At 38.8% G+C, this 14,436-nt stretch overlaps 1 protein-coding gene across 1 annotated transcript in view; it reads right to left on the reverse strand.

Moving 5' to 3' along the window:
• The window catches only part of Chic1 (cysteine rich hydrophobic domain 1), a 47,432-nt gene extending 37,496 nt beyond the window's left edge, over positions 1 to 9,936 (reverse strand). The window contains exons 1-2 of the mRNA XM_090327249.1: positions 9,562 to 9,936; positions 1,307 to 1,361 (exon numbers count right to left, since the gene is read on the reverse strand). Of these exons, the coding sequence (XP_090183375.1) occupies positions 1,307 to 1,361; positions 9,562 to 9,863 (357 nt within the window). The 5' untranslated portion in view covers positions 9,864 to 9,936. The remainder of the gene's footprint in view (positions 1 to 1,306; positions 1,362 to 9,561) is intronic.
• Between the last annotated feature and the right edge of the window lie 4,500 nt (positions 9,937 to 14,436).

Consider the following 14,436-nt stretch of genomic DNA (forward strand, 5'->3'; position numbering starts at 1 on the left):
GTGTTTTGTTGAGACAGGATTTATGTAGTCCCAGGGTTTATGTAGTCTCAGCTGGCCTCATATTCACTAGATACCCTAGCCTGGCATGGAGCACATGATCCTCCTGTCTCAGCTGTGATTACAGATATGCTCCTGCATGACATGCCCAACATGTTTTGATACACATATACATGGTGAAATGATCACAGCTCTTAAACAAATTTAACACAGCAATCCTGACATGGATTTTCTTTTGCGCTGTGGGGACTTGAAATCTAGTCAGTCAACAAAATGTGAGTATACAATACAGTATTGTTTATTAGGTATAACCAATAGGCTTTATATTAGGCCTCCGGTTTTATCATTTTGAATCTTGAGAAGTCTGAATTCGGAGACTCAATGCTAGAATATGCTAAAATATAGGAAACAGAAAGGTAATGATTTATTGCCATGAGTCCAAATTTAAAAACTCGAACTACATGTATCATACCACAATTTAAAAATAACAGACTAAGCTAGATACTGGTGGTTCATGATTGTAATGCTAGCTACTCAGGAAGCTGAGATCTGAGGATCAAGGTTTGAAGCCAGCCTGGGCAGAAAAGTCTGTGAGACTCTTATCTCCAATGAACCACCAAAAAGTGAGGGTGTGGCTCACATGGTAGAGCATCAGCCTTGAGAAAAAAAGCTAAGGGACAGCATCCAGGCCCTTAGTGCAAGCTCCAGTATGGCAAAAAGTAATAGAGTAGTAGAGTTAAAAAAAACTTTGGAGCCAGGCACGGTGGCTCACGCCTGTAATCCTAGCTACTCAGGAGGCTGAGATCTGAGGATCAAGGTTCAAAGCCAGCCTGGGCACAAAAGGATCTGAGACTCTTCTCTCCAATTAACCTCCAGAAAATGGGAAGTGTGGCTTGACTCAAGGGTAGGGTGGTAGCCTTGAGCTGAGGAGCTCAGGGATAGTGCCCAGGCCGAGTTCAAGCCCCATGACCCACACCTACACACACACACAAAAAAAACCTTTGGTAACAAAACACTGGAAATTACTGACCTAAGTAAAAATAATCATAGTTACCTTCCCTGGGGGGGAACACAACTGGAAAAGCTGAAGAAGTGAAGAAAAAATGGTGAGCATTATAAGCAATGATACAATAACTGGACAGAGATTGGTAGTCATGGAGATACCTTTCAGTTACTACCACAGCCTCAGTTATGGAAGTCTCTTGTTCTTTGAATTCATTACTAATAAGTCGAAGAATCTGTCATAAAATTGAATAAGTCACAAAACAATGCATCAGAATTCAAAAGTTCAAAGCAATTTCACACTTACCTTCCCTGTTAGAACTGAGGGAAATTCAGTATCAAACTTGTTGCTCAAGCCAAACCTTAAAAACAAAAGACAGAACAAAATATATTCTATCCAGTATATGTAACCCTCTTATTTTATTTAAAAAGCCACACATCCATGCATTTTTCTTTTGGTCTTTTGATTTAAAAATCTGTCCTTAATATGTGCAACTGTTATGGTTTACGTGCAGTTAAAAATTAAACTTAAATTTTAAAAAGATACAGAAGTCCTAAAATAACAGAAAAAACACATCCTGAATTAAATTTTATATTAAAGAAAACAAACCATTGACTATCAGTCCATATTACAATCATGACATGGGGTTTAAAAATTAATAAATCTGAGAAACACATTTTACAAGAGAGCAAAAAATGTCATAGTATTTGGCTAAAATGTTTCTCTGTTAAAACTCACTTTAGTTGATAAATTGTTAGATAAGGTGATGGGTTGGTAGTATGTGTGAATGCATTATATACATATATTTACTATTTTTATGTATATACAAAAATGTTCCTAATAAATGTGTCCCCTCCCCCACTCATCCAGCCTTTGCAGCTATAAAATTTGGTAACTTTGTTCAGTTATTCTTCAGATATCCAAAAGTTGATCATTATGAATGGCTTTCATATACTCAATTAATTTGGAGAAAAGAGATCCCAGTCTCTAAAAGACTTTCTCTTTTTGTATACTTACTAAAATTTGCAATTAGAAGTTAACATGAATTTTATAAGCCTTTGCTCACCTAATTTTGAGTTTAGCAGGGATAACACAGGTCATTTTCGGAATGTTAGATAATATAATATCATAGTTATTACAGTTTTCTGTTAGTGGCTGGTAGGTTGTAAGCAGAAACGAAGATACTAACATATACTGAGAACTCCATGCGAGGAAGGCAATTACAGTAACAGCTACCAATAACTATGTACTTACCAAGCTAGACACTGCGCTAAGTAGTGTAGTTAGTACTACATTACTTCAAAATTTTAAAGGCCTTCAAGAGAAGTATTGTCATCCCCATTTTTCGGACAAGAAGGCTGACATTCAGAAAAAAAAATTTAAAAATAGATTAATTGAATGACTTGTCAAAGTCAGATATCTACCTCGTTAATAAGTAGGGGTGATTACAATTCAAATACTGACCCCTAAGTCCTTTCTTTGCCTGTAGTAATCTGAGAACAGAAATAAGTGATTATTTGTTTTGCTATTTTCTATTATGTCTATTATAGGGTAACTTAGTAGATGTTTAATAAACATTTGTAAAATAATAGTGACTAATTTCTTTAATATAAAATTGAATTTAATTGATTCCCCTAATTTATGGTAGTCTGGTCACTTGAAAGAAATGTAGGAAGCCAATGTCTGATTATACTCTTGCTAAAAGCTCAGTTTCAAGGAAACAAGCCAGATAGATTTGTTTGTTGTGTGTGTGTGTACTTTGAGCTCTAATACTCAGCTCTCAGGCTCCAAAGTGCTAGGATTACAGGTGTAAGCCACCAGTGCCCAGCTAACAAGCCAGTCTTAAATGTAAAGATTTTCTGAATTTAGTGGTTAATAGCAAGATAAGGAGTTATGTATAAATATATTCCATCTTGTACATTAAAATATACTTGAAGAAGTGGTGTTGTGACTCAGGCACTAGCCTTGAGTGAAAAAGCTAAGGGACAGCACCCAGGCTCTGAGTTCAAGCCCTAAAACGAACAAAAAAGTATTAAGATGCTAGGCATGGTTGCACACACCTATAGTCTGAGCAACGGGGAGGCTGAGGCAAAAGAATCACAAGACCACATGGGTTATAGAGTGAGACCCTATCTCAAAAACTAAATGGGAAATAAAAGCATGAAGAAAGAAAACTAGGCCCAATTACTCTTCAATACTTTTTTTTTTGATCTGTCATGGGGCTTGAACTCTGGGCCTGGGCCTTGTCCCCGAGCTCTTCAGCTCAAGGCTACTGCCCTACCCCTTGAGCCACAGCACCACTTCCAGTTTTCTAGTGATTAATTGAAGATAAGAATCTCCTGGACTTTTGTGTCTGGGCTGGCTTTGAACCTTCATCCTTAGATCTCAGCCTCCTAAGTAGCTAGGATTACAGACGTGAACTACCAGAGGCTGCTTTCTCTAATACTTTTGACTAATGGTAGCTATTCAGTTTATTGTCTATCAGGGATTTCTGTCTTAAATCTTCTTCTTTAAAGACTGAACACACTTAAACTCCAATAACCTTAAGTCCTAGAGTTTCACTTAGTAGCTAAAATGATACTGTTGAAATAGTTCCTGCTGAACAAATATCTCATAAACTAACCACTAAGTTACAAACTATGAATCCACAGAGGTTAGACAAGTTCATTTACTCAGAACTTAGCAGTGGTAAGACATCAGCCAACATATAGGGCTCTTCCACATTAAACAGGCACTTGGGAACTGCTCCACTGTCATTTTATTGATTTCATGAAATATAAAATCTATTATGTATTTGAAGTTGACCCAGCTGGTGGTTCTCAATAACTATATTTTCTTTGTTAAGTACCTACAATGCCCCGATTTGTAATTTATTGGAACAATTGTTTGGAGTAAAAATAACTGAAACAAAGAATGGGTTCTTTCAGTTGTACTCTCTCTTCCCTACATCTCTAGCTTCCCATCTTTTTTTTTGCCAGTCCTGGAGCTTGAACTCAGGGCCTGGCACTGTCCCCAAGCTTCTTTTTTTCAAGGCCAGCACTTGACCACTTAAGCCACAGTGCCACTTCCCTTTTTTTTCTGTGTATGTGGTACTGAAAATCGAACCCAAGCCTTCATGCATGCTAAGCAAGCACTCTAACACTAAGCCACATTTCCAGCCCTCACTTCCCATCTTTTGAAAATGGTTGTACATCACCCTCTCTCAAGATCTTGTGTAAATTAAAGTTCATGTGCTCAGACTGCTTAGGAAAACAATGCAGTCAAATTCTGTCAATAAGAAATCTGCACTTAATAGCAACAAGGATTCTAAAGCATATGCACTGGAACTATATTATACCAAAGGAAAGGAAAGGCTCTGTCATACAGTATAAAGAGATTTTTTTTAATATTCTATGAGGGATGGGAAGGCTATTGAGAGAGGAGGATAAGAATGTTCAAAGGGTGACATTGACCAAGATACATATTCATAAACTGCTTTGTTGAATGACAACTCTTTGGTACAACTACTTGAAGAAAATAAATAAGAAAATGAAATAACATAATTTTTAAATAAAAAGATACTGACAATGGAAATAAAAGATACTAGTTTGATATCTTTAATCTTTCATGTGGAACTAATCATGAGGAATTCAAGCTGGGTCTTCGTGCATGTGAGGCAAACACTTTTACCACTAGGCCAAAGTCCAGGCCCATTCTTTAGAGTTTGAGGGTATGGAAGGATGAGATTTATTTGAATACAGTGAATTTAAGATGGCAATGTGTTATTAAGCATAATAATAAGAACCGAAGCAGAGTGGAGAGTAAAGGGCATATATTTTAGGAGACATGGGATCACTGAAACCATGAGAAATAATTTGTTTTGAGAGAATAGAGAATAAGTAGAGGGTTGAGCATAAAATTCTGTAGATCACTGATTTTAACAGATAAGAAAGGACAGAAGCCCTGATTGACATGGTTAAGGAACAATAGGCTGAAAAATATCAAGACAACCTGGAGAGAAAAGTGACCATGGAATAAATATTTTTCTTTTAAATTAGAGTTTGAAAACCATTAGAAAAGTTTTATATTTTCAATTTAACTAAGACCTCATCACCTCTTCTGTGACTTTCTTTGCTTCAGGCTTTTGTATTTAATGATCCCTGTATAGAAGCCTCTAAAAAAGATGAAGTCATCCTAAGTGTCAGATGCAGCAGGGAGGACAGGAGGATAGATAATGAAAGATGTCTACTGACTTGGCAACAAGTATAATCATGGTGATCTTTGTTATTGTTGAGACAGGGCTCTAGCTCTGAGCTATACACCTAGACCATGATCAGGATGACTTTAACTGAGACTGGCTCCTCTTTGGTTAAAGTAGCAGAATTCATATCAGAGGAAATAAATACGATATCTGTATCTATTCATAAACACAGTTCAAAAAGAAATATACTCGGAACCGGGAGTTTAGCATAGTGGTAGAGTGCTTGCCTAGCATGCACGAGGACTGAGGTTTGAGTCCTTGGTAGCACATATGTAGAAAAAAAAGTCAGAAGTGGTGCTGAGGCTCAAGTGATAGAGTGCTAGCCTTGTGAAAGCCCAAGGACAGTGCTCAGGCCCTGAACTCAAGCCCCAGGATTGACAAAAAAGAGAAATATACTCATTACCTGATTTATGTAACTGTGTACATCACCTTTACAATAAAAATTAATTAAAAAAGAAAGTTACCTTAAAAAAAGAGAAAAAAAAGAAATTCTAGGGCTGGGAGCATAGTTTAGTGGTAGAGTGCTTGCCTAACATGCACAAAGCCCTGGGTTCGATTCCTCGGTACCACATATGCATAAAAAGCTGGAAATGGTGTTGTGGCTCAAGAGGCAGAGTGGTAGCCTTGAGCAAAATGAGTCCAAGGACATTGCCCATGCCCTGACTTCAAGCAGTAGAACTGATAAAAAAATCAAAACAACAACAACAAACAGAAATTTGGAGGAAAAAGAAGTGAGATCCAGTAGCCAAAGGGAATATGGGTATTGGAAGACTTTTGTCATGGCTTTTTTTTTTGCCAGTCCCGGTCTTGGGCTCAGGGCCTGAGCACTGTCCTTGGACTTTCTCAAGGCTAGCACTCTACCACTTGAGCCTCAGCACCACTTCCGGCTTTTTTCTATGTATGTGGTACCGAGGAATCGAACCTGGGTCTTTATGCATGCTAGGCAAGCACTTTAACCACTAGGCCAAACTCCCGGCCCTTGGCGTTTTTTTTTAAATCAAAAGGACTGAATATGATTACAGCACATACTAGCAGAGTGGCACAGAAAGGTTATATTGACACGAAGGTCTCTTTGGTAAAGACCTAGAACATGGGTAGAAGGGCATGGAAGGCACAGACAAATAAAGAAGTTCGGGTAAGTAGAAGGACTCCTTGAACTCTTAGGTTGGAAGAACTCAGATCTAATTAAGATCCAGTGCAGCTCTGCAGCAGGAAAGTGACATGATTGAACTGTGTTTTAAGCAAATTAGTTTGGCACAAGCATGCAGGATGGATTGAAGTGTGGGAGAGACAGAAACCCATGACAATAATTCAAGAAAGAGATGATGGAAACCCAAGGTAGAGTGGTAGCCAATAGGAATAGAGAAAATGAAAAATCCAGAAGACATTTCAAAGGTCTGATGACAATTCTGGGGAAGACTAGCATAGAGCAAGTCAAGAAGGAAGAGTGAAAATGACCTCGAGATCTAAATATTTGATTGAGAGATTAGAACATTGGTATTATTGTTAGAAACAGGGCAACTAGAAATGAAATCAATCTACGTAAATCAAGTTTGGATCAGACTAAGCATATATCTGTCGTCAATCTATTCTTCATGATGAAAAACTTCAAAATACTTCCTTTGAGTTTTTAAAAACATACAGTTGGAAGTGATAGTTCTCAAATTTTCAACTTTGAAAAGAAACAGTCTTCAGTAGGATGAAGATTATAGAGAATGGGGGCAAGATCAGGGTGAAAGAGAACAATGTTTCACTGAGAAGTCAGAGCTGGGCATGTAGCTCAGTGACAGATCACCTGCATAGCTTGCACAATGCCTAGCACTACAACAACTAAAAACCAAAAACAGGGCCTATACCTTAGGGCAAATCAGATATTCATACGCCAGAAAAGAAAAAAAATATTTACTTTAGATGTAATAGAACACGATTGACAATATTTTATTTGAAGTGTTGGGGTTTGAACTCAGGGCCTTATGCTAACTATGCAGGTGCTCTACTCCTTGAGTTACATCTCCAAACCCAGGATTGTTTTATAAGAGGTTTACATCACTTGATATCAAGGTGGCTTTAGTATCATAGCCTCTTTTCCAGATCCAGTAAGCTTCTCATACATGTTCAGTATTTTTTTATCCAAATCAAACACAACCATTATCTCAAATGTGCTTTCAGGGTGAGATAAAGTGTACAAAAAACTAAATAACTTGCCCAATTATATACATTGTCTAGTATACAGTAGTACTGGCTCATACTTGTCAGATTTTAGCTTCAGTTAATCAGTACCAAGTTATTACCAGTATCATCTCTTCACATTCCAAACTGCAGCATTTTTTTTGCCAGTCCCGGGGCTTGAACTCAGGGGCTAAGCATTGTCCTTGGGCTTTTTCCTCAAGGATAGCACACTGCCACTTGAGCCACTGCAATACGTTCAGCTTTTTCTATGTATGTGGTACTGAGCAATAGAACCTGGGTCTTGGTGCATACTAGGTAAGCATAGTACCACTAGGCCAAACTCCCGGCCCCAAACTGCAGCATTTTTTAAGCTGGGAGAGACATCACACCAAATCTAGTGGCCTGGGGATGGCCAACTGTCAGTGCTCTAAATTTCAAATAATGAAAATAGGTTGGAAAGTAGTTGTCCATGGTTGTGTGGAGAGTCAATAACTTTTAGGGAACTTAAATTAGAGTCCCAGCTCCTTGCACAATGTCTGAATTTTAAAAAAATAATGCGGGGAGGGATGTTAAAGTATAAATGTATAAACTTGAATAAGATACCTTTTCTGGGTTGAGTCACATAAAATAATCTTCATGAAGGGAACCCTTGGTGCCAGAATCATAATTAGTCTGAGTAATAACTGTTTCCCTAGTGATGAAAGGAATGAGAGTAAAACAGCGCAGTAAGCTGGCACGTGAACACTATCTGCAAAACTGTCTTAAAATTGCCTAATCAAAAAGCATGTCTAAAAGCCTTCCCAGTCTCTTCCACAACTTAAAAATCTTTGTGAATATAATTTATACAAAGATTAGAAATGTGTATTACAATCAAAATGGTCAATGTGTTAAAATTTAAAAGGTGCATGCTATACAACTGCATACAATATAAATATGAATCATATAATATAAATTCAATTGAGTCACTGAAGTGGGCTATTATCAAAATTAGAGGCAGCATGATATGATAGGAAAGAACAGGCCTACTTTGAAAATGCAGCAAAAGCACAGTTAGGAGAATGAACAAAATACTCAAATTTCCCAGTCCTTACAATCCAAGCAAATAAAAATTGGAAGCACTCCTCAAAACCAGAAAACCATTATTTCCTTTTCTATTCCTTTATTTTGTTTTGCTTTGCGTCTAATGTTATTAAGTGTCTCTTCATTTTATTTTCTGAAATATGGTCCAAGATTTTAATTTTAAAACAAAACCACCCCAGATAAATTTTCAAGAAATCATTATCAGCTGCTAGAGGGCTGATTTCTATATATTTGCTTGTCTATTTAATATTTGGGCACACCATTAATTTTATCTTCTGTAAGAAATGCTCTTGGAGCTGCAAGGGTTAAGAAATCATCATTCATTTTACAGATGGAGAAACCAAGGCCCAGATATAAAATGCAACCCACCAAGGTCACAGGTTCATTAAAAAAAAAAAGAAAATAAAAAACCTAAGACTAATAACCATGATCCCTGCCTTTTAATCCATGGCTCTTTCTACTTTCCATAGCTGCCTATCAACCTGAACCTCTAATGATGTGATAATTTAAGGAACGTCAGAGTAGAGCAAACAAGGAAAAGATGATTGCACTCATTCATATAAGGATTGCATCGGAAGAATGGATGGAGGAATTCGTGGGTGGATATCAATTTGTAATATTATTCACAAAACATATCACATATTTCTGTTTTGAAAAATCCAAACCTAGGTGTTGTCACATGTCACAGCAGTCGCTGTTTTCTACTAGACACCAATCTCGGCAGCAAAGAAGCCTCTACTTCATCCTGCAGTTGAGAGCTTGCTTATTCACCTGGCAGCATACAAGCATATTCCATCACCTCTGCTTCTCAATCTCCTGCCATGTTCTGGACACTCTCGGCGTTGATGCCAAAAATCACGATCGACCCCCCCTCCACCCGCAAGAAGCTCCTTTACACCAATTCACCCTCGGTTTCTCTTATTATTATGGTTTTCACACCAGGTGTCCTTTCCTAAGTGCTTGCCTCAGCCAGCCCTCCCCCACTCCACAGGCCCAGTGATCCTGTGGATCCCCTCTTATCTCTGTCGCCACATCTCAGCCTTTCCAAACCCCACGACCCCCTGTCGCTTACACAGTGATGTGGCCGGCACCCCGCACTAACACAGGGTCGGGGGCATATCTCCGCAGATGTTCTTCACTCACTACCCGAGGCGGGGGCGGCGCCTCCTCTTCCTCCTCCTCCTCTTCTTCTTCTTCCTCCTCTTCATCTTCTTCCTCCTCTTCTTCCTCCTCATCTTCCTCGTCATCGTCGGGCCCAGACACCGACGACGACGACGGCGACGACGACGACGACGTTGCGGCTTCTTCTTCCTCCTCCTCCTCCAGTTCCGAGATGGTGTCGAACTCCGCCATGTTGGGCAGCAGGATGCTCATCACGTGACCCCGCGATCGCTACCACTCTCCGGGAGAAGAGTTTGAACCTGCGGAGCCTGCTGGAAGAGGAGGGGGAACCGAATGAGAAAGAGGAGGGGGGCAGGGACTGGACTGTGGAGACGCGCCTGCGTGTTAGGCGGACGGGAGGGGGCGGGAGGGAGTTGGAGGCGGGGGCACGAGGGACCGACGAGTAAATTCAGTGTACGCTTGCGCGGCTCCGAGGGGAGGGGGCCGTTAGAGGTGGACTCCAGGGAATTCTCGAGGTCCGGTCTGCGGGTGCTGATCTTAGCGCTGCGCATTGGGCGGGAGCTACTTTGTATCCTGGAGACGTAGCTTCTGATTTGATTTCCTGTTAATTAAGGCTGTCCCCTGTTGTAGGCGGTCTTGAGCAAGCATATTCTATAAAAGTGAGTCCACAACTTTGCCTAAAAATATGTCAAGGTACGCAGGTACCAATTCCTTATATTTGTTCAGCATTACAGTTGAAGACCTTTTGCTGTAATCCTGAGAGACAGGATAAACATTTTTTTTAACAATGTACAGTGTTTATATAAGTATATAAATGCACAGACAATACATATATGCATCTGCTTTAGAGTACTAGAATAAAGCCAATGAAGACTTAGAATATGCACAGTATAATTATACTACAAAAGATGGATATTCGTTTCGAGGCTTTGTCATGTTTCTTTTTTCTAATTAAACTGAAATACATGACTTCAAAACCCCAGCCAGAAGTGCACATTAACAATGAAATACTCGTGACCATAAATGTTTAACTACTTTGAGATTTCCCAGACCAATCCCTGTCAGCCTCTTGGGTTCTAACAGAGTGACAGGATAAACATTTTTTATTAAACATTGTACTAAAGAGGAAATTACCTGTTACTACTTCTACTATATAGCAGTTTAAGGAGGACTTAACAGTGTGCACATCAAACTTAATTGTCCACAACCCTATTAGATTTGTGCCTCGATGATGTCATTAGATATAGGAAATCTAAATGCAGAAATATGACCATGAAACTATTGAATGGTAGACAGGGCTTCAAATTTGGAAGTTTCTTTTGATTCTAAAAATATAGTACTCTTAACTAAACAATTATGCTGACTGAAGTTGTTTTGGAAAAAGCTTTGTATTTTCCGTAATGTATTTTCGGCTGTTTCTTAAATGTATGAGTAAGGGGCCAGGAGCGTAGCCTAATATTAGAGTGATTGCCTAGCATGCACAAAGCCCTAGGTTCAATTCCTCTCCTCAATACCACATACATAGAAAAAAGCTGGAAGTGGTGCTGAGGCTCAAGTGGTAGAGCTCTACCCTTGAGCAAAATATGACCAAGGACAGTGCTCAGGCCATGAGTTCAAGCCCAGGACTGGCAAAAAAAAGAAAGAGAGAAAGAATAGGGAAGTTTCAATCCTCTTTCATTGGGATATGTGAAGATTGTGGGATATAGCAAACATTTCAACTTAAGGTAACTTGAGTTAATATTACCCTTTTTTTTTCAGACAACACTTCTTTTGTTGTTGTTGATGGAGCTGTCCCTCAGCTCTTCAGCTCATGGCTACCACCCTACCCCTTGAGCCACACCACCACCTCCGGTTTTATGGTGGTTAATTGGAGATAAGAGTCTCAGGTTCTTTAGTGCCCGGGCTGGCTTTGAACCTCAATCCTCACATCTCAGCCTCCTGAGTTGCTATGATTACAAGTATGAGCCACTGCGTCCGGCTGGAGCTACACTTTACCATACAATATCTCAGTTAGTTCAAATGATCATTCTAACCCTTTTGCAGATCACAAAAACATCTCAGGAAGGTTTAAGTAATGTATTTAGGTCTATAGCTATTTATTGTCCAAATTATCTTATTTTTATCTTCTCCACACCAGGAAAATACAGAGGTCACATATTGTCAGTTTCCAAATGAAGTGCCGAACTGGTTCATGCTTGGCAACAACACCTGCCATTAACACAGTAAAGTCACATAGCTGCTCCTTAACAGAAAAAGTAGTGTAATTCAGGCATTCAAGCACCTGGTTTCTTTCAGCTACACTACAGCTGAATTCTAATTTGCTGCTGAAACTGAAAAATGGAACCCACTTGCAATTAAGATGAAACTTGTGTTAGCTGTGTAACAATATAAACCAAATAGTTAGGGTGTAAGATGGAGGAAAAAATTAGTTTTATAAGACAACCCATTATTATTTTTTTTGTTGGAGTGGAGGCATAGGTCAAGTGGTAGAATGAAAAAGCTACTGAACAGTGCCCAAGCCCTAGTTCAAGCCCCTCTCCAGGCACTAAGGAATTTGTGTTACTAATGAAACAAAAACTTTCCATTGTATTTGATAGCTTAATTATTCAGAAACTTTAAAAACAAGTTCTTACAATAAGCAACAAAATCCAGCCTTTCCCAGTACAGAGAACTTCACTATTTAGAAATTATAATAAAAGAATCTTTTCTTTTAAAACAAACTTCTTATTTATTTCATTTTCACTACTACTTGACTTACCTTGAGTTTTTTGACCCAGTCTCATTATCCTGTCTTTGTGTGCAGATATCCTGTTTGTAATTATCAAAAGAGTTGCAGCAAGCTCCCTGGTTATAGATGGCTTCCTGCCTGCCCTCTCATCTTCTATGATTAGTGTAGCAGTGGTGAATTCAGTAAGTAATCAACTATCTACCCTGCTTGGAACAATATCCTTTCTGGATAGCTAAATATTGTCTGCACAGAACCCAGTCTGCCAGGGAAATATAAAGCTATGATATTGGCAGGGTTTCTATGACAGATTGCATTGGACATCGGCTCCTGAACATTGGTCTTCTGGATGCAGAATGTTAGTGCTTCATTTAGTCTTAACAGTATAATTTGAGAAGTTACTAATACTTTTCCTTCTCAATTTGAGTCATTTGTTTCCAGAATACTAAAAAGAATATTTATTTGGGAAATCTAAAAGGAACACAATTTTTTACTCAGAGATGCCCATTATTGACACTTGTGGTTTAGCATATAGAGATATATTATACATATATACACATACACATTTCTCTGTACAAAAATACGACAGTAACACATAATGGTTATATGATCTGTGAAAACTGACAGGACTGAAGATGGTTGGTGCTCCTAGCAAAGTCCTTGACTAGAATACATGAGACCTTGAGTTCAAGCCCCAACACCACAAAATATAACATAAGCAAATAAAGATGCCGATGTGCTATATCTGTTACGAATATTTTTCCAAATATTTTTCACGTAACAGTTCTACCATCAGAAATGCTTTCTCCCTCTTTTCCCTTTACTTTTACTAGCACAGAGGTTACAATTCAGGACCTCGTGCCTGCTTAGATTACTTGCTTGACTGGAGCTGTAACATTTCAGCAACAACCCCAGTCCAGCTTCTTGCTGGTTAAATGGAAATGCAGTCCTTCAGACTTTTCTCCTGACTTCAAATCTCAGTCCTCCAGGTAACAGCCTCCTGAATAGCTAGGATTCCAGCCAGCCACTGGGAACTGGCTAAAATCAGAAATTCTGATGACTGCTCACATTCACATGATTATTGTTTAAGATTAAATTCTTTAAATAGAAACATTTTAAAGATTTAAAAATTGTAGTATTTTTTTCTCTGGTAGTGTATGTCTCTTTCTTCAGAAATAATGTGATAGTGCACATTAAAAGAATCTTAAGGGATGGTAGTTTGGCCTAGTGGTAGAGTGCTTGTCTGGCATACACGAAGCACTGGGTTCAATTCCTTGGTACCACATACACAGAAAAAGCCAGAAGTGGTGCTGTGGTTAAAGTGATGGAGTAATGACCTTGAGAAAGCTCAAGGACAGTGCCCAGGCCCTTAGTTCAAGCCCCAGAACCGGCAAAAAAAAAGAACCTTAAGAATTTTTTTGCAGGGGGAAAGAGGGCATTATTGAGATTTAAACCCCAGAGCCTCACATTTGTTAGGAAGGTACTCACTTGAGCCATACCCCTCATTCTCGAAATATAATTATCTTCTGACTCTCTCTCTCTCTCTCTCTCTCTCTCTCTCTCTCTCTCTCTATATATATATATATATATATATATATATATTTGTTTTCTTGGGTGTTAATAAATGTGAAATGTGTCATATCAACTATGAGAGGAAAATATCTTAGATAAGATCAAATCCAATATTCTGTACCAAATCATCTCTTTCAAGAAGGAAAAAAAATCATAGTTGAGATTAAATATTTTCCAAACATTATCTGTAAAGACCCACTAAGTCAATGTGTGCAGGAAAAAAAGTATTTTGCTGATTACTTCAGTGGTAGTCTCTCCTCTCCTCTCCTCTCCTTTCCTCTCTTCTCCTCTCCTCTCTTCTCTTCTTCTCTCCTCTCCCCCCTCCCCTTTGCTTCATCGTGTCCTCTCCTCCCCCATCCTCTATTTCCCCCTTCCCTCCATTGCCTCCTCTCCTCCCCTCCTTTTTCTCTTTCCTAATAAACTTTCCTATAACTTTCAGTAGCTTCAAATCTTGCCTGAATTCTTATCTCATTGGAGGCAAGGACTGAGGTAGATCTTGTATTAACTTTTTGGTGACAATGTCCCAGA

This window comes from Megascapheus bottae, chromosome X, assembly GCF_031878675.1.
Source record: "Megascapheus bottae isolate mThoBot1 chromosome X, mThoBot2.hap1, whole genome shotgun sequence".
NCBI lineage: Eukaryota > Metazoa > Chordata > Mammalia > Rodentia > Geomyidae > Megascapheus > Megascapheus bottae.